This window comes from Pomacea canaliculata, linkage group LG1 (assembly GCF_003073045.1).
Source record: "Pomacea canaliculata isolate SZHN2017 linkage group LG1, ASM307304v1, whole genome shotgun sequence".
Lineage (NCBI taxonomy): Eukaryota > Metazoa > Mollusca > Gastropoda > Architaenioglossa > Ampullariidae > Pomacea > Pomacea canaliculata.
Genome location: NC_037590.1, coordinates 18,657,503 through 18,679,355, shown reverse-complemented (window position 1 = coordinate 18,679,355; position 21,853 = coordinate 18,657,503). Strand labels below are relative to the sequence as shown.

The 21,853-nt window shown below is 39.7% G+C and overlaps 1 protein-coding gene across 1 annotated transcript; it reads right to left on the bottom strand.

Moving 5' to 3' along the window:
* Positions 1–649: 649 nt before the first annotated feature.
* LOC112575117 (cardioacceleratory peptide receptor-like) lies at positions 650–20,797 on the bottom strand. The gene is given in 11 exon segments (XM_025256747.1): positions 650–4,081; positions 5,119–5,299; positions 5,593–5,706; positions 9,261–9,414; positions 9,740–9,882; positions 10,789–10,882; positions 12,359–12,404; positions 12,406–12,460; positions 14,468–14,606; positions 16,935–17,180; positions 20,402–20,797. Coding segments are annotated over 10 exon segments (1,305 nt in total). The 5' UTR covers positions 17,070–17,180; positions 20,402–20,797; the 3' UTR covers positions 650–3,837.
* Between the last annotated feature and the right edge of the window lie 1,056 nt (positions 20,798–21,853).

Below are 21,853 nucleotides of genomic sequence, written 5' to 3'. Positions count from 1 at the left end.
GTTTTTTCGGAGCACTTTCAGCTTGTTGCGCAATCTGTAAGGTCTAGAACCACACTAGTCTGACAGTCCTATTTTTTAAATCCTTCATGCATCATCAGGAATTTAAGTCAATTATTATGATCGATTTTATTTCCTTTAGTTATTATTATTTTTTGTCCTTTTGCTGAACAATCCTGCGTTGAGTGAATACGTGTTAACATGATTAATTATTCAAGTCGCCACATTGTGTCAGTTATTTTATTTCGCAAAAGGCATTATTTCTGTTTCTTCATCAAACATAGGCTGATGCTTAATGGCCACTTGTTGTCAGAATGAACATCACTTGATGGGAATAGGGAAGGAAAGAAAGTCAGCACCGTCCTCATACAAACCTGGATTCGAGATAATAGGGGATCTCTTACACGTCACTCCCCTACACCTCTCTGGTCATGTGACTTCTTTCCCCTTCTACTATTTTTTTAACCCCACCCCTCAGTTTATGTACATCAGCAACAAATAGATAATGTATTTTAAGTGAAAAATTCTGAGTCGCGAAATGTGTTGACACCGCTTTCTACCGTCGTAGCCTGGACACGAAGAACCACTCACACCTCGCTGCTTATACAAAAACACACTTTTACTGTTCTTTTCATCTCAATAACACAAAACATTCTTTTAAAAGTTTATTTTATTTCTTTTTTAATTAGCCTTGGCTTTTAAATTATTCTTGTAGATGCCGCAAGAGTTTCACAAAATATTTGCTCAGTTGTCGAGGAAGCTTTATAAAGATAATCTCCGTTGTCATATAGTGTCAAGTATGTTTTTTCTAAGTATTATTAATATAAAAAAAACAAAATTGTAGTATTTTTAGTGATTATTTGTGCTTGGTTTCATTTAATTTATTATTTTTGCAAGTTGTTCCATACTTTGTCATCCTAATAGCCGAGCGTTTGATCTTAAGGTTCGAGCAAGTTGAGATGCTGGTTGAAATGTTGAATTTATTTTTGTCTTGTTTGATGTAATCTTAACAAATATTTTACAAAAGTAATTTTCCCCGTTAAATCTGTTGCTTTCATTTCTCACCCGAGATGAAAAATTCTAGATTCCTGAAATATTATTCACAATTGATGATCAAAAGGAACAGAAATTAAACTCCAGAAGCTATGCAGTGAAGATGTTCATCTGTCTGTAACGCTTTTCTTCAGACAGGAAAAGGTAATTCTAGCCAATTACAAATACCGGGTTTTTTTATATCTTATGGCTTGCAGCCTTCAACTGGCCCTGTAGCCTCCCACGGAAATTATTCGATCTGTTCTCACGTTATCTCCTCTTCCACTCAGTCAAATCCTTCTTTCTCTTTTTTTCTTTCTTTCTTTTTTCCAGTTCGAAAGACAATCACGCACGCCACAATAGTCAATGCCTTTTCTTCTATTCTGTGACATCTGTCGATATCCCACCACCACGTTAGCGAGCCAGAAGTCCGTACTATTGAACATCCCATAATATGCGGGACTCTTCGCTCTTCGCGCATTAATCTTTAACGAAATCTCGGGCCTCCTTCGGTCCGTGTTCGCCACACCAGACAGACCTTTCACAAGAATCTTTTCTCCTAGTCATTTAGTCCACCGTGCTTCAATCTTTTGAACTTATCCGGGGATGATTACATAGGTAACTAGAATGGCCATTGCCGGTCTTTGAAGAAGTATCATGCGTGGTAGCCATGGTAGCAAAGTTAGTTCCACAGTACGCCTTTAAAATACGGCAAGTGTGACAAGCCTGTGTGCTATCTGTTGGATCATGCAGTGAATCACAATCTTGCTAATTTATTTAGTAATTAAATAAATGCTGCTGCATGATAGAAGCAGCTAGTGTGTAATTTGGAAGCCATGTTGATTCCCCCGATTGTAAGTCTACGTTCAAGTCTCGCGTTGCCCATTGAGATTACAAAGTCATAACCAAACGATGATTTGTTGACAAGACAGATAAATGGTAATGATTCCAGACATAGAAGTCATACATAGGACATAAGTGATAATGATTTTAAACGGGAGCTTGCTAAGCTGTGTTCTTGCTTAGCAGCTCAATCAGGCACAATAACAATAAAATTAAGAAGCAGAGTCGATTTATAAACAACGTCAAGTAAAACATTTTGTTATTTATCTTTTTTCTGCATGCCTCTCTGTCAGTCTTCTGTCTCTTTTTTGTTCTTATGGTGGTCGTCTGTTTTGCTGCACCTACGTCTACATGTACAATCACCACTGATTTTTAAAAAAAAAGTGTGCCGAATAATATATATATTCAATTTTTGTTAAATTGTAGTTGTAAAATATATACTGTAAAAAGAAGCGAGAAAACAGTATGGTCACAAAATATATATTAGTCAAACTCTCAGGACACCAAACACACAATGTTCCCTATATAAACTTAACTGAGAAGTACTTCTCACTTATTCTCAGGTGTGCTTTGAGTGCATGACCTGATCGTTTGGTGATGATTCCAAGGCCAACTCCCAGAGGCAAGGTTAGAGAGGCGAAATAAAATATAGTTAATAATTATCTTTGATTATATGTATTTTTTCTTCTCGCTAATATATATATATGTGTGTTTGATGTTATTGCACAGTGTGCTTAGGTTGTGACCTCCTGCTGACCCAATCAAGGTACAATTTTTTTCCAGGGGAAAGGTGGGGTAATGTTTTGAAATGGAGGAGTAACAGCCCATGTTAACCGCAAAGGCATCCTGTGCCACAGGCTTTGTCATAAAGTCACTCTACTGAACATGTCACATGATTCCTAACATTGTCATTCTGACAGTCCTGTCACAGACATTGTAGCAATGTAACAAACTGCGCCAGCGAGGTCGACACTGAGATGAAATGTGAAAAGGATGATGGGTGTGACGTAAGAGCCTGAAGACATGACGTCATCAGGGTCACAGCCACCGTTAAGGCTGACCTGAGGGAGAGATTGGCGTTCAGTTTGCTAGGGACGTGTACAGGCGAACGAACACAACGGAAAAGGTTTACACGTCTGCTCTGTCTCCAGTCTCTGCTCTCATCACACCTGCTCGCTGACCGAGTGTTTGTCATGCACCCAAGGGTATGTGCTGGGGTGAGAGTTTGTGTGTGGGAGTCGGGTGGGTGGGAGTGTGGGCGTTACAAACATCGTGTTTATGCAGGTATCTCTCCTAAAGTCAACACAACATGAAAAAAGCAATGTCAGATGTAAAGACAAGACACAGCCAAAGGATTGTCCTCCGCATTCCAAATTTTCTTTTAACGCAGTTACAGCTTCAGAGTTCAGTGGCAACTCCATCTTGCTTCAGGGCAGATCAATGTTTTCTGTGTTACCGACAGGAATGCTGTTCTTTGTCCCCCTACCCCTCCATTGTTATTTTTCTTCCTATTCTCGGATTCTGAGAAATAGCTTTCACAATTATATCTTCTAAAAGTTAAAAGTTTTGTCTTTTTAAACTTACTCCGAAGTTGCAGCCCCCGTCTTCCCGTCCACCACCACCACCATTAGGTCATCGTCCATGTTGAAACGGGAAATATTAACTCCTACGCTGTCTGCGCCTCGACCATTAAGTCGCTTCTTTGAAGACAAGCACAGTACTGGTAAACAAGCTGGAAATGATTTTTTACTACCAAACCCGGCGCTTGCACTACATTTGTGCAACATCCTTCCAGAAGCATCATGTATGTCTTTCCTGCAGGTGTTCTCTTGTTAAAAGCTAGAAAACAACCTTGGCGTTCAGACTTGCTTTGTTCGGTCCAGTCACACGGTTCCTGATCAGAAGATTTGACGAAGACCACACCTAGAGTCCGCCTGGGCAGGGTTAGCCACTCACATGACTCGGTTACACCTCCTCGGACCGGGTGCGGACGTGTTGTGAGAGGAGGGCTTTGTCGGCTTCGCTCAGTCTCTGCTTGACGTACGGTACCCTGGCGCTAGAGGGGCTGCCACCGCGCGGGTCAGAGGTCAGCCGGATTTCGTCGTTCTCCGTCATACTGGTGTAGTCGGTAGCCGATGTCTGTCTTGGCGACTCTTCGTTGCAACACTGACAGATATGGTCCGATATCTTGCGAAGCACACAGGTCCGTCTGCAAGGACAGAAAATCTTGAAGATCAAAATATTTTGTGCTTGGAATTAAGCTGCTCGTCCTACATCTTAATATTCCGATCATCAGTATCGTCATCTTTATAAGTCTTCATTAAAAAATATGATTTCAGGTAGTCCTTCTCACGTGCAGAAATGAAACATATTTAAGAAAAATAAATTTAAGCGTTTTACCTATAAAAACAAACTAATTGTTTAGGAGACCACAATGAAATGGCTTTTCTTAATTTCAGGCTTCATCTTAATCGTTTTCTCTAGCGTTTATTTCATTTATTTTGGCGACTCCTTAAACATAAAAATATCCACCAAACAGTTTACTAACCTGTTTTGTGACTTATCCTGTTCAATTTTAATACTAGATTGGTGGCAAGAATCCCAAACTTGAATAAGATATTGTGTCGACTAACCGTTTCAGAGAATCACTCTTTTCGAAAGCACAAAACGTTCCGCGTGGTTTGTATTTCAGAACTTTATAACCCAAGGCTTAGCACCATGTATTTGTTAAATAAATTTGGGTTGTACAAAAGGGATTTCCCACCTATTCTTTATTCCATATACAGTTGGTTAAAATTGCAGTATAGTTCGCGAAGCATTTTTCCAAGAATATTCCAGAGACAGTGTAAGGCCGGGAACACTAAACAGTCTATAAATTTTAAGAACAGTCTAGTTCAGGAACATTCTAATTTAGTGACTAGCTCGGCAACTGTAGCAAAAAGTTATAATACAGACCAGTGTACAAATACCCTAGCTCGGGGGCAATCCTGTTCAGGAATAGTTTACTTCGTGAAAATTCTGCTTCTGGAACAGTCTGTGAGGAGAGTAGATTGAAGAAATAGTTTAGTACCATAACAAATGTGGGAACAGTCTCAAAAGGGAATAGTTTAGTTTATGGAAACTCTAACTAGTGAAAACATTAGCTCTTGGAGGTCAAAGATCAGGGACAGTCTCTCGTAAGGCCCTGCACATGCTGCGCTTGTTTCAAGGAAGGCACAGCACCCCTAGTGCACCCGACTCAGTTACCTGAGGTTTTTACATATTCTCGTACTAAAGATGCCGTAGATGACTGGGTTAGCGGCGGAGTTGAGGGGCGCCAGGCTCTGGATGAAGGTAGAAAACTTTTGCCACTCGACTGTGTTAGGAACTAGACCGTACACCCCGCACAGGTTGAAGATAAAGTAGGGGCTCCAGCAGATGATGAAAACTGATGAACAACAATATTTGGACATTAAAAGGAGAAGTGGAATAAAAGATTGATAGAAAGAGAAAGATGGGAATGCATGACAGATTACAGATAAATAATAAATAGCAGACAAACCACAAATAAAGAGACAGATCCATGCATAACAGATTTATTACGAAATATATTTGTGTATATGTATATATAAAAATATACTTTTTGGAAAAAAATGAAGTTATCTAAAGAAGATGAGAAGTAAAGAGAAAGGACATGATACAGAGAGACATTGAGTTGAAGGTTCGGTCAAGAACACTAACCTAGGACGATGATAAACGTCATCTTGATGGTTCTGATCTTGGCCTGAGGGATTATGCCCCTTGAGCTGGTGCGGCTGACTTCCGCCTGAGGACTGGACCTTCCGTTAAGCAGCTCTGCAGATGAGACATTTGACATCAGTTGCCGTGACAACACGTTCGACCACCAATAATGTACAATCCTGTGGCTGAGAAACACGTGAAAAGACGAGGCACTGCAGGGAGGCGAACCTAGCAAAGCAATCTAACCATCGACTATTCATGGGGACGACTTGTAGAAAACTGCATTTCTGCGTTATGAAGTTATTCACTTGGACTGAGTAGGATAAGTTTATTCTCTCCCGAGGTAAATCAGTTAATGCTGTGTACGGGACTTGTCTCTTTCCTCATAATTTGCGATCTGACCGTCTAGCCGATCATATTCCTTGCTTGAGAAACTATTCTCTGATGTAATGCGGGACTTTGCCTGACCGTCCATGGTCTGCACGCAAAGCAGTTTATTTCTTTTCATTAACCTGGACTGGAAGAGCGGGGTAGTGGTCAGTGGATGGATGAGGCAGAGAACAAGGTCAAAAATGTTAATTGTTAATATGTTGAGTGCATGTTAATATTATCCGTCTAAACGGGAATCGAACACTGGCGTTTACCAGTTCCGTCAATGCCAAATTCCAGAGAATGATTTTCGCGCCCACGCTAACAGTAATAGTGCATCTGCATTTGTATAAATTCGTTGTCGTTTCTATTTTCTAGAGTGCAATTTTCCGTTAACCAGCTACACAAATTTTTCGTGATTTCATCCACAGACAAAAGGACAAAACCTTTTAATAAAACCATTCTGGTGAAATAGTTAAGAACTTTTATTTGCTTGGTCAAGTTAGATTAAAAGGCTGCTATCAGCCATGGTTTCAGCTAAAAAGAGATTTCCTTTTTCCACATTCACAAGATCATTAACACACGCTAAATGAGCTACTCTTTCTTTTTCATTGCCCACAGGGCATCCCTGCTTGCTAATGTTTTCTTTCTTAACCGGAAAAATGAGCGTGGGCTCCCGCTGACGTCATGACACGCGAAGTGCCGTTGGCAGAACGAGATCACAAAAAGGAAATTGATAATGAAGAACAGGTGCCTGTCTGAAACAATATAAAATGTCGGGAAGAAAAGGAGAACTTTTCAGTCTGTATTTTACAGCACACGTGTAGTCAATATTTATGTCAAGAACTGCCTCAGTCTACTGCCTGCAAGTTTTCATGCCGCAACGATTTTGTCTGGAAAGTTAGGAACTTCTTCTGCAGAGAAAGAGGCAGGGCACAGGCCTTTTAAATGTCATATGAGAATGATCGTGAAGACATGTCATCCAGTGGAACTACATATTTGAAATAATTAATGTGCATGCACGAAACACATAGAGGCGAAACAGAGCTGATGTCTATTTTAGTCTCGTTTTCAGAAAAAATAAATCTGGGCGTGGATGTAATAAACCTAAATCTGGCATAACTTTAGTGGAAATTTCTTTCGTTGATTGCACGAATGTGGTCAGATTCTTACACAAATCTGCAAAAATAAACAAGCGAGCACCATCAAGTAAAGGGAATATTATCAAATTATTCTGATGCAAGTAAGATGATGATGATGATGGTAACATTATGATTATTACCTCTGACAAAACTGATTATGCAGTGTTTAGAAAACATGCGACTAAGTGGCTGAAATCTGAATAACCTAAACGACTTCCTACACTTCACTTAATTTTACCAGGATCTGGCTTCTCCTCACGGACATCAGGCGACTGAGCGCCTTTACCCTACCATGCTCCATCATATTTGTATAAATTTTTTATTATTTTTTTCAGATTTCCTCACTTGGATTGATAAATCACGCGGATGTGCATTGTTAAAGTAAAAGGATAGGGGTCAGAGGGCAGCCCTCCCATCAAACGATTAAGCATCACTATTTAGAGTATTACCTGAAATAAGCGTTGAATGTCCCAAACTGAACAGATAAAGAAAGCACTGAAAAAAGGAGGTGATTCATTGATGAATAATAAAAAAAACAAAAACAAACAAGTTCCGATGAGTTTGTTTGTAATTAGCTGCGGACGTGCAAACAAGCTCCTGTTGATGACAGACGACGCAATTGCCTAATGGCCACCGGAAGGAAGTTGCAAGAGTACAATTCTGCTGGCGGGTAGTCCTGAAAACCGCGGACTATGCCGATCACTGCATTGTTTTAATTAACCTCTCTTAATAAAACTCTTGAATTTTAAACTCTGTAATAATGTCACACAAAAGCATCTTGATGTCGTGTCACCACCCAACCTTCTCCTTCTTCAATGGATTTAGAGACAGACAATGCTTTCCTCTCACGGTGTTGTAAGTAACTTCTGTACGAGATGAATAATGTCTCTAATGACTATAAGAATTAGTCTTCCTTTATTTTTAGTGCGAGTTGAAAAATATGACCACACCATTGACTTAATAACCTCATTGGAGTGTTCAGGAAACTAGAGGTATTCTAATGAGTCTAATGGAAAATATTGATTACATGTGGAAATGTTTTTGTGAGAAGGAAATGGATGCTTCTTAGTCATTTGTGTTCGAGAAAAGTCTTCTTCGGTAAAAGACTACAATGTGGGGGAAATGTGGATCCTGCTTTTGGAGATATAAGCAAGCTTTGAGGACTTGAACACAATCTTGATGTTTTCGCAGAGCCCTGACAAGTCAACAGGTGACATTGTAGGTGGAATTCATTTTCACTGAATCACCACCATTCTAGGACAGAGAAATTTTCAAGATGTGAGCAGTTGCTGCCATGGCTAGGGACATGTGAAATTAAAAAAAATAAGTCCCAGATTATTGAAGACCATTGCAAAATACTTCTTAAATTGTTCTGCAGCTTGAACTTCAAACTTAGGATCGCGACACGCAAAATAAATTTTACTTCAAACATCTCGTTTTCTGTTCTGTTGATCCTTAGTCTTTATGCTCTTAACGGTTTTGAAAGTCTTTTCGTTAATATACTTTTATTCAAAAATTAATAATAGTTTATGTAATAATATAAAATTAATGTAAAATGGGAAATGCATTATAATCTGTACTTATTATTTTTTTGTTCGTTATATTTTGACTTGCTTAAGGTATGATGGTTTGGAAAATCGCGAGCAGAAATATTCATCTAGTTTTAGTCACTCAGTGACGAATGCACTCTTGAAATAATTTTGTTTCTTAGCCAGATAACTAAATTTCAGCTTAGATCACCCACCTTCACTCAGCAAAGTTGTTCTTTCTATGAATAAAAACTGAAGAGATTTTTTTCTATCTCTTATCAATGATTTTTGTTTTCGTACTATCGTTTGACATAAACTACCGGTTCGTTTCCAGATGTAAGACAAAAAAAGTGTCTAACCATCTACGATCGATAGGTAGTGAGTGCAAACCGAATGCCGATATAAAACACATCAACATTTTCTTACATCAGCACATAAAAAAATGACCTCGTTGAAACCGAATTAAAGTTTATTTCTTGTCTGGTCGAGTCTATAAAAGTCGGTCAAAAGTCAAGTAATTTTTAACCAGCAAGGAGGTAAGATAACCACAGCAAAAGGATTGCAAGCGCTCAGAGTTCTCCCTCAGTGTGACAGAAAAGTATGGCAGCCTACACATGTCTTGACTTACCGTCGTCTCTGTGTTTGCCTCGATGCCTGGAGCTCTCACTGTGACGCAGAAGATGGCTGCTCCTCCAGATGATGACGATGATGATAACGTAGCAGATGCAAATGATGAATGCGGGCACCACAAAGAGCGCGAGGGCAATCAGGGTGAGGTAAGTCTGAAACAATCAATCGGGGGAGATCAGCCTCAAACAGTCGACACAGTTCCTTTCAAATTCACATCAACTTACGGAATCCTGACAGTTGCAACGACTTGTTTAAACTGTCATGTGAAAATGCAGAAATATATATTTGTAATATTGTGCAGTTAAGAGTGGGCATCAATGTGAATTATAACATTTTCTTTTCCCAGACACTATTATATGATACAATATTATTAGTTCAGCAGCGACTATCTATTATATAACAGTGTCAGGTAAAGGACACCAGTGGTGACATAAACTCTTAAAGGGAAAATTTGTTGATCATATTAAAAATCTCTACCTGCCACTGCCACGGTTCCTGAAGGTCAATTATACACATAGGACCTCCGTACTGACTGTCCACCCGGAACAAAACAAGGCCAGGAATAGCGAAGAGAAATGAGAATACCCAGGCTGTGATGACCAAAATCTTTGCCCGACACCCTGGTCACAGAAAAAAAGCAAAAGACACGTTTGAAACACAAACACAAGAAACACCTAAAATAAACAATGGTTGTTGACAGGATACAGTAAAGTGGTGTCAGAAATGTCTTGTGGGGCACTTGCAACTGTAACCTAGCAACGTGAAAGTAAACATAGAGGTCAGTTAAGGAGATGATCAGAGATGATCACAAATTGTATTTCTGGAATGTTTGCCGATGATTCTTTTTCCTGTTAACTGCTTAAAGGAGGCTGGTGTAAACAAAGCTTCCGGTTTAGCCACATTCATTGTTTAGGCTCGCCAAGACTAACAGAGGAGAACTTCGCAAGAGGCTAAAGCGTTGGTCTCGGCAGACAGACAGCAATCCACCTATACAAGTCCATGGTCTAATATTTTGCAGCTCGGCGGGGCTGACTATATGCGCACAGTGGTGGAAAGATTGGGAAATGCAGGCTGTACGTTTATACATGATTTTACGGAAATAAAATAAGAGTTAAAAGGAATCCCAGATCCTAGCAAGCAAAGCACTAACTTTGAATAATGCTTAAGGACCGACTCCTTATCCCTCGTTACTTCGCTGATAAATGATATTGTTACAGGTTTGAACACGTCTGCTGTGTCTCAGAAAACCAGCAACATTCAGTGTTTTCCCTTTCTGAAGTGGTCACAAGAAACTTGCCAGAGCTCTAAAGAAAATAATGTCCCCAAAAAACACTTTGTAAAATGTTATTGATTGTTTCTTGTCGTCCTCTAGGGGAGGAGTGTGTAGGAGGAAACAAATTCAGAAGAAGACTTGAAACAAAAGAAAATGAATGGCAGTGTTTGAACAGACATCTTGTCTCTCCACATACGTTCATCTGATGCTACACTCTCGTACAGATGATGCTCTCCTCTCTCCACATACTTACAGCTGCCGCTGAACTGCATGGGACGTGCCACAGCATCCAGTCTGTCCACACTCAGGGCCACCAGCATGTAAGTCGACGCATACATGATGGACATCTAGAGGGACAAAGTATCCTTGGTTCAAAATATGTAAGAAACCCTTTCTCCCTCCCCTCATAAATAGAGCCAATCCTAGGGACAAAAGGTCAAACTAAATTATTATCTACAGCAGGGCTACGAGGAATCGTTACATTAATCTGTTGCTGTTAGCCTTGAGTCCATCCGGGTATGTTGTTTAAATTATGTGTTGTGAAGACATTTTGCACTACAATGCGCCAAAACCCTCCGAGAGCTCCCCCCCCCCTTCGCCCTGGGCGGCCATCACAAGTTACGATGTGTTTAAGTGCACGGCTTGAGATAAAATGTCGAAAGACTGTGATAAATTGTCCATGCGATGTGATAATACACCGGTCTCAGCCCTTTGCGGTTTCCGCTTATAGAAGCCCGGAGGACTTCATGCCCCGGGTTCTGGTGGAAAATCTTGTTCACACAGTACTTCTCCTCGCTTTTATCGCCGCCATTAGCGGGTCTGACTATATGGGCGATGATAACACTTGGGGTAATACCGGTGGAAGAGAAAAGGGTAATCCAGTCTGTTTGAAGACATTCTGTCACTGGCTCAGGAACATTCTAGATCATCCAGACCCTGAGTGAAGCTCATACGATGTCGTTATCCGCTGAACACGAAATAAATTCGGGTGTGAGGGAGTGAAGAGGGACTAGAAGATTCAGAGGAAGACATCAATCGCAATCGTGGGCCTAAAAATAAGGTTAAAATAAGCTATCAGCATGTGCTTCCATAGAAATGTATCTGTTCATTTTATGGTTGTTGTGTGCTACAGTCTTGTGTGCAAGCAAAACTCTTGCCTCCCGAAATAAAAACTATTTTTTTACCTAACCATTTAGTATTACATATCAGCTCTGCGCCAACTCGAATTTGCTCAGTGCTACTCCTCTCTCTTTCTATCTCTCGTGCTCTAATGATTCCATTTCATTTTCATCTTCCACACATCACTAGAATCCTTCACAGTTCATGTCTTTGAAAAAAAGGTGATATATTTACAATTGAAAGCTTTCCGATGCTCTTCAGTTCTTCAGGGGAGGGACTGTGAATTTTTATTAATTGTTGTTTTTAATTTGTTATTTATTTAACATTACAATGTTTGAACCTCTCTATATATATATATCTTTTATTCTCAAACTTGTTTGTACATAGGATTATGAAAGCCTTTAACATCTGAGACTGTACCCCATTCCCACACAGACCATCGGCCAGATACATATGAAGCGCACACAAAACCCACACATCAATTATCATATAGATACACACAAGGGTTTATACACCCGCACATCCCCTCGCACTCTCTCTACCCGTTCTTGAAAACACTCATCCACCCACTTAAAAATAATTTCTTCCGCACGAAATCACTTTATTTTGGCAGACTGACAGACGTAGGTACAGACAGGAAATGGCAGAACCATGTTAGCACTCAGTCACAAACTGTAAGATTGTAAGTTATTGTAATAACACACCTGAGTGAACTTGTGTATTCTACACATGGCATCCCCAGCATACCAGTATGGTCAGCTTGTGGATCAGATCGGACAGCACTACTAGAGGTCCTGTCAGGAGATCTGCCAAAATACAGCAAAAGTAAAAATCTGTAAGATAATATTGCTACTTCTTCTTACAAACTAAATTAGTCAAGCACTATTTTATTAGCCCTTAGATAACATTAGACACAGACAAACGTTCTTTGCTTGGCAGGGGAATATGCAAAGTAAAAGTGGATGTTTGATACACTCAATTTGTTGATATTTACTCCATATAACAAATTAATACAAATATCGACCATTTACAACATAATGAAGAAAAGTCCAAAGATTGGGAATATTTCATAGAGAGTTAAATTGTTAGCATTTCCACATCTCCTTTGGGTCACATGACTCTTTGGAAACTTGACATAAAGTTAACCACAGACTCGGAAATGAAAGTCTAAAAAGATAATTTATAATACATTGATGTATGCGATTTCCTACCCAGAAGTGAGTTTATTTTCAAGCCTGGGTCTCAATAAATATATAAATAAATACACACGAGATTGAATTACAAGGAAGTGGACATATATTCCTCCTTGTGCCAAAAGATTGCAGCAGGAAAAGACAACGCTCTTTACTTTTTAATATTAAAAACACACCAATGTAATACAAAACAAAATGCCGAAAATATCGAAAAACCAAAACTGGGAGAAAAGCATCAAGGAAATAGCGCAAAAGTGATGAGATGAACGAAAAATATATCAAGAACATAAAGATCACCACAGCACTTCCTGACCGGGGCTGGGGTGGGGGTTCACGAGATGTATGGCAAGATTTGTATGATCATTAAAACATTTTTTATAAGACATTCTTTATTATTTACTGCTTAATTTTTTCTGTCCAATAAATAAAAAAATCGTGGTTTAAGGCTTATGATTCGAAGATAGATTTTGGCGTTTGCTCATGGCAGCGTGCATTTTATTGTACATACTCAGAGAGCGGCTGATACGCCATCATGGTTCGCTGAAGGGGAGACAATCGGATGAGCTCGCTAACGGCAACTCGTATCAGCTCTGAATGTTTTCTGTAATGGTTCTCTGCTTCTCAGAAGTAAATGGCTGTTGCAGGCAGCCGCTCGATCTGAGATAAGCTACGACTGTGGCCCGGACGTGACATCATAAACTAGGGAGGAAGGTCCTAGCGCCGTCCGCATTTGTCCATCTGAGTGGGAGGCAACTCCATTCTTTTGTGAGCCTCCGCTTCCGTGAGACGGGATTTTATGCTTTGGGTATGTGGGCTGCTGTATATTAATTTTAAATAATGATAATTATTATTAGCAGTAGTAGTAGTGATATTTGTTGTGTATTAGAAGAAGCAATGGAGACTTTTATAGCAAAGCAAAAGATGTGCAAAGAAAAAATGAGAACGCAAAAAAAAAAAAGGACAGACAAAACAGAAAAAAATAAAATGATCGTAACGTTCCTCTATTACAAAGAATTCTATAACATCATACTTTACAGACAGTAATTAGCAACCAGTATCAAAATTCAGTAAAGCAACAACGAAAACCGACCCTAAAATATCAGACAAGGCACACAGCCTATCACGTGACTTAAATTATGGATGGATGCAGAAGGTACTCTGTTCAGCTCTGCATGCTGAAGTGTGTCATGTGTCTGGTTTACTTTCACAGATAAGAGAATGGGATGGTCTTTACATTTAATTGACAAAAAGACAAGCAGATGAACTGGTGCACAAACAGAACAAATTAATAGCCTTTTAGCAAACAGCTCTATACACATTTTGGGAAAAACCACGTGCAAGCCCATTCTGGACTGAATTATCATGCACGTGCATTTCAAACATCACGGACCCAAAAACACGATATCGTGTGAAAGCACAAAATGTTGTCCATGCAAATATCACGAGCACAACACATTTTTGGACTGACAGATACAGATTAGTTTAGAATTAAATTCATCAGATAATCAGATTTAATTTTTTAAAACAAAGCTAAAAACAAAGGCGGTGGGCGAAAGATGAATATTACGAGAGGAGTTGCTGAAAACTAAGCCGAGGCCGAGGTAGCACGCAGCATCTTACCACACACAGCCAGGTGCATGATGAAGAAGTTCATGCGAGATCGCCGCCTCTCGCGAGACAGGGAGATGGCAGTGAGAACAATGGCGTTGCCCGCCGCGATCAGAATCAACAGCACCACCAGGAAGCCGATCTGGGCATCCTGCAACACAAACAGGGAGACATGTTTACAGTCGTTTGGTCGCTAGGCTCCTTCTTATTCCACGTCACACTTGTTTGTTGTGAGGTCGTCAGTGATGTGGCCAGTGGCGTGCTTATTGGGCAACGGTGATGTCACTAACGGTCATAGGTGTTAAAAAGGAGGGAGAGGTAGGATACTTTTAACCACAAGCCAGTTGTCACGGATTTGCCGTTCAGTTTATGGCTACATGCGACATACACCTGCCAAAGCTTCTTGTCCAGTGTCGGTTAAAAAAGACTCTTTTGCTGTCCAGTGCCGAATTTAGAATAATGTCTTTGACGATGTAACAACAAGAAGAAGCACAACAGTATCTTTAAGTTTAATGTTAATATAGTCTACAATCATTAGTTCTTGACTGTTTCCAGACTTTTATGTTATTTTTCTGCATTTGCAATATTCGTTGCATGAATAGAAAATATATTATTAGATTATTAAAATGTTTGCATTAAAATGATTTTTAAGCAAATTGATTTTTTACTGATTTTTACCATGAATTCTTCCCTTTAAGCTCGACATCCGTAAGTGCGCTTCACAAAACCTTCCTTTCCAGATGAACAAAAATGTTGACTGTGCTTAAGACTCGTACGTGGATCATTATATGAAACAAAACAAACTTTTGCCGAGTACTCAAGATACACAGAATGTGGCAAAATGCGCCATGCATTTGCCGCTTCACAAATCTTTAAAAGAATGTTCCCGAGAACAGAACAATTGATGGGAGCAGGGAAAGGTCTTTCTGAATACAGCCGCATGTGGCAGGACGGATGGAAGTTGGGTCCGCACATTACTTCCACAATACTGGCCCACAGGCAGGCGGCAGAGTTAGCGCCTCGCCAGTTGTTTCCCCTGAATGCAAGTCGGCAGAGCGGAAGAATGCGCTCTGATAGAGAAGAAAGTTTTGCGTCCTCACCCGGATGTACGTGTAAGGACCCGGAAGTGAGGTCGTAAACTTATTTGGCCAACTTGTATGGCAGATAAGGCAGGCAAAATAATGGACGACTGGGCCGAGCTGGCAAAGTGGACGAACCCGTGTGGCGTTCCTTTTGGTCTGTGTCAAGGCGTTCTCAAACATTTTAATGGTTCACATCAATGTGTATTTTCACCGCAGTCGTTGTTGTTTCTGTTGTTAATGTCGTTGCTGTCATCGTCTTTAGCTGCTCCACCTTCTCCAGATCCCCCTATCGGTATGAAATGTTCTTCATGCCGATTCATTCGATGTATAATCACTTTGGTAAGTAAGAAGACACTTGGCCATGGCAGTGGGGAAGGGACAAATACCGCAAAGAACCAATTAGGCGAGGATGAACAGGTTTCTGCACTGGATATATTCAACTAAGCAGAGACAATTAGCAATATTGTCTACAAGCAGCCATCGCTAAAACTAAAAAGCAGAAATTGTTGTCATCAGACATACAGTAAACAGCATTCACAAACAAGAGCAGAAAAAATATGAAAGTCATTTTTTGAAATCTTTTTCTGTAATACAGGGAGCCAAAAACAACAAGTTCCGAGTGTGAAAAACAACAATGAAAACCGCTAATCTGACTGCATGTCACATTATCTGTATTTCCGAACACTGTGGGATAGAAAACTGAAACAAAGAAAAACAGAATAGCTAGGAGTCAGCAGGGGTCAAGAAAAGCACAAGCAGGTCCTTGTGGAAGAGATGAAGACCTAATCAGATCCCTATACGACCACCGACAACTATGTAACCATTTTCATCGTCAGGTAAAGACAACAACATATTATCTATTCAGACCTGGAAATAAAATCAGATGTAAATGATCCCCCATACGTTGTGCCTCCTTGTGCTTCTATCGGAACAAACACGTGGAGCAGATGTAAAAGCATCCTCCTTGTGTGGAAAGAAATATGACCGAGACCCATCTCCCTGAAGTATGGCCTGTGGAGACTGTAGGGGGCCATTAAAGCTAAATAAAGTACAGACCTCCAACTGTTACGAGAAAGAAGCGCTGAATAATGATGGATGCCGGAGCATCTCCTCCCCACAACGATGACATATACTAAAATTCGCGGGTGGGCGTATCTGTAGTATTACTCAACACACACTCGTCTACATGCATATGGACAAGCCACACACACACCCTGAGGCTGATTAAATGTGTAATAAGATCTAGTTTGTACATGGACTACTATAAAATCACCACCACCCACACATACACACACCACACATACACACACACACACACACACACACACACATACACACAACCACACACCCACACACCCAACCTTTACCTGGATAAGTCATGCAGAAGACACACTCACCTTGTAATATTCTACTTGTTCGTGCTGTCCATCCGTGAAATTCTCTGTCATATTCCAGAGCCGCGTCTGGTTGTCGATGAGTAAGGGAAGGTGGGTAATGACCTGCTCGTAGTCTAAAGCTAGCCTTGTAGTCATTGTTGTTGTAGTCAGTCCTCAAGACATCGGCCATCATTAGACATCCATGTTTATTTCTGTGTCCAGTCTTTGGTTGCTCCTACTGTGTGCCGCATGCCAGGAAATAATCACCTGTTCCTGTGTTGCAAAAATGAGCATTAAATTAAAGACAGTACTTCTAGATTTTTATTGTGCTATTTTTCAACAATTAATTTCAAATGAACTTAAGCTATGCCAAAGTACGGACACATATTTAAGGCAATAAAAAAGACATTGTTTTCGTAATTCTTTGAGGAAACAAAAACAAGTCCTTGAGCGAGCTGAAAGAAATATAAAGAATGAATTTTTAAATTTCCTTGCCATAAATAACAAACGAATATTGACTCATGTTTGAACACAATAATACCTGGAGATATATTCTATTCTTTGTTATTTGTGTTTACTTCTCTCTCTCTAATTACTTCTCTTTACCTCTCCCTCCCCTCACCTTACTTTATCTTACACACACGACTTACACAAACACACATATATTCACCCACGCCTTCGCACCCATTCACCCTCACCCAGCCAGGACCCTCCCTCTGTTGTAGGAACAAACAAACAACAAGTTAGCCAACTGCAAGAAAAAAGCTTGTGGGAGCAGTGGGGGAAGAAGAAGGTGGGGGTGACCAAACCCACAGTAAACATGATGAGGTGAGAAGGTGAGGTGAGAAGAAGGCAGACCATGCAAAGATTAGCTTGCTTAATGTCCTGTTCATATTGCAAATATTTTTAACATACAGTACATAACTGGCATTTCAACAGATAGATCGTATGGCCAGTTGTTACAAAAGGTCGTCCATGATGTGAGATCCTTTTGTGAAAAGTTCAGTTTCGCAATACTCGTTTGAAAGGTCTCGATGAAAAAAAATCATCCAGCAATCGTCTTCACAGCTTAGCAGATATTAAAGTTGAGATATCTGATGCCTGCTCTTATCATTTTCTTAACAGTCTGATCTCTGGAACTACAAAAAAACTGTTGAAAGACACACTTGATTCTTTTCAAATTTCTCTCTTGGAACACAAAGGATATTTTCTGACGATGTGAAATGTCTCCAGCTTTTCTCGCTGGCATGAGATGAGGAACCGATGAAAGTAATTGAATTTACTCGCTTCTTCTCGGCAGTCGACGTAAGCAGCTAAGTTTTTAAAATATCAAAATAAAGAAATAGCACTAAATAAATGGAATGAAATGAAAACTTTGACATGTGTATATGTCGCCACTACCATTAAAAAAACTGATCAACAGAAGGTTTCTCTCCCTCTTTCTCTTATTTTCTTTCATTTTCTCTCTCGCACGCTCTCTTACTTTATCATAATTTATGTCTTTCACACTACCTTTTCTTGTTTTGACAGCTTTTTCCTTTTTTTTTTGCGGGGGAGGCTGCTCATTCGTAATATCATTATTTGTTATCAATGTGAATATGTTTCGTGCGTGCTTCCAAGCGTGTACGTTTGTCTGTATAATAATAATAATAATAATAATAATAATAATAATAATAATAATAATAATAATAATAATAATAATAATAATAATAATAATAATAATAATAATAGATTTAATTTAAAGATTTGTACAGTGCATACTCACACTGAACGACATCGACAGCACACGAGGGACGGAAGAATAAACAACAGCAATGACTGAGAATGAAAGACAAACATAGAAGATGCAAAGAGGATCCAAGTAACAAGAACTGAGAATATTCAGGATTCTGCAGAGGAAGAACAGAAGGAAATGCGTGCATTCTCTCCGTTTCTTGTTTATAATTATATTAGTTTAGTTTATGAGACAGAAGCTACATGCATGCTTAGACTGATGTTACAACATCTAGATATATTTTCGAATAAAATGCAAGTGAAAGTTTACCATTTTTTTCTTTGAGACACGAAGGCTTAGTTTTGTATTACACTTTACACAAACCAACTCTAGTTGTAATTCGAATCTTATCCGAGCAAATTATTTATGAGTCCAGTCAAAGCCTTTCATTTCGAGACTGTATTCCATGTTTTTTACAGTCAGGGTTTCTAAAGTTTCTGGGTTCACAAGAGTATAAAGCAAAAAGCAGTGCAATGAGAAATCCAAAGTGTCTGAGTTTTCGAAGGATCAGACGACAATTTCGACTTAGGAGTCATTTGGTAAAAATGTCATTCTACAGAAGATTGTATTTGTCAAATTCCCAGACACACAGAGACCCCGGCAAATTGAAAAGCAAGCTGACTGTCAGACTAATTTACAAACAACCTTTCTTAAAGTAACCAGTGTTGAATATACATCTGTACATCGTTTATCTCTGTTGCAGTAGAGGTATTCTTGCTGTTGTTCTTTTCACGAGAAGAAAAATACACAACTAAACAAGACTGAGGAATAACAAAGAGACAGATACACAACACTAACATATACCTGCAAAGACGAGTAGATTCCTAATAACTCTAATTAAACACAAACCTTTCCTTCTAGAAAAACCAGAAAAAGAAGGAAACAAACACAGCAAAACCAAAAAGGAATGAAAAAAATACAAAACAGAAAGAATAAAAAAAGAATAAGAAGGAATATGAAAGGAAAAGAGAAAGAATAAGAGTAAGAAATATCATCTCTTCTTAAGAGGAAATGACAGATTTCTTATAAATGATATCGATAAATGACTGTGAATGATTTCCTTCCTCTTCCCATCCCCCCGGTCTTCAGCACTCGATCAATCTAGCTATCCAGTCTTCCATCTTTTTTCAATAATTCAATTTTATTAACTGTAGCTTCAGCCAGACAGGGCTTTGTAAGGAGTCGTCGACAGAAACGCAAACACCATTCCTCACATCAACATTTATTAACGTGAGTGTCGATGAAACTGAGTTACATGTAACCGTGTCTGTTTCTCAGAAACCTTCCAGCCATCAAAGCTGTGTGAACATGTTTGTACATCCAGAGGTGTTTATCTCTCTCTTCATCGACAGTCTAAATTGTTTCCCTACTATTCTTATTCCATTCCCCTCTTTTTCCCTACCTTTCCGTTATCTTAATTAATAAAATTCACGTTTCTACTGAAAAAGGATATTCACAATCTATTTTTACGAATGACATTAATTTAAATTCATAGCTCTTCAAGAGCCACCAACCATAAGTATCAAATAGAAAGAAAGAACTGCATGAAACCCTAGCTAGAAAAAGGCACAGGAAGATATATTGTGTACGCAGGAGGTTCAAAGCTTGGAAACCACGGAAGGTCAAAGGGTATTTCTTCCCATAACCGAGATAAATAAAAATGCAGAATTCCTCTGTCGATTCTTGTGGAAAAAATACTAAAGAAACTACTTACCTCGAACTTTACCAGCCTGTGCTTTTGTAGTCTCCAAAACTCTCGCGAGGCCTGGCGAGATCACAAATGTACTCCCTCAAAAAAAAAAAGACTTCGCAATCAAGTCTGCAGAACGAGACCAGAGCAGCATGGACTTGTTGAGAAATCTCAAGGGTAAAGAGGTTGGAATTCAGGCCCGAGGCGCTGATTTATACCAAGCAAAGTTGCCTGCTGCCATCCACTGTAGCCGCGCCGTTGCCACTACGTGGCCGTCACGGCGGAGAGTTGTCAAAGTTGTCTAAACCCTGGTTGGTCGATTGCTGCACGTGTGGGAAGCGCGTGCGTGTCGCCTGTCACAGCCACCGTGTGTGTGTGTGTCGACAGTAGGAGACGCGTGGAGACACCATCATCGCCAACGGTTCCTCCCAACGGTTCCCATCACGACATTACTTCGTTACGATAATGGACGAGACTATTCAACAAGTCTTTCAAGTTTCAAGTTTATTTTGTGAGGTTTTTTCCCCTAAATATTTCTTATCATTCAAGGATAAAAAAAAATAATGTTTATTATTTTTAGTCTTAGCTTCATTAAATCTTGACGAAATAAGGTGTGGTTTCTCTGTTTATTCGTTGTGTAGTTGATCAGTTAGTCATTCTACTCCGTCAAAAAATGTTCAGACATTATGATTGTTGTTGTTTACCAAATCGGAGAGAACATTTTAAAAGCAAATGTACGTCAAAGTGATTGCATGTATGACCTTATTGCATCGACCAATGAACATTTAACTGTATCCACCTTTAGAAGCGTTGGACAGCAAAGTATTTATAAGAAGAACACTTCCAAAGATGATGGCATAGCAATAACGAGAACATTATATTTACACATTTGTACACATCGACGTAGTAAGGAATGTATGAATGTGTAAATATTATGTTTTAGTTATTTATTTGTTATCGTCTTTGTATATGTCTGCAGTGGACGCCGTGGCACACAAAGCAAAGACGGGTGGCCAGTGTCAATGAGTGCACCGGCTGTCACTGGCGAACCCCAGGCGGGCCCAAGATCGTTCCGGTTGGCAAACGTTGACGAGTGAGTCTCTCTCCATTAGTTCTCCCCTACAACTGGTACTTGTAGTACCAGTTATGACATGACAGGTCATGACATGACACTCCTTATCCCTCTCACAAGCTCTCGGCGCAACTACACTGCTGTGGCCTCTCTCATGAAGCAGCTGCCACTTAATGAAGATGCCTTTGTTCCCCTCAAGTGGATGCTCTGGATCTCCTCTTACTGCCATTGTCTCTCCTCGCAACGAAGTTGATTTTCGAGACAGGTTTTCATATGCTTTACCTTTAAAATGATGCAAGCCCTCAAAAAGCTTTCGAAGCGAAGAAAACTATCCATGGTTGAACTTACTCTTAAAGCGACTCCAGCAACAGCAGTTTGACGAACAAGGTAGAGCAAAGCTTAGG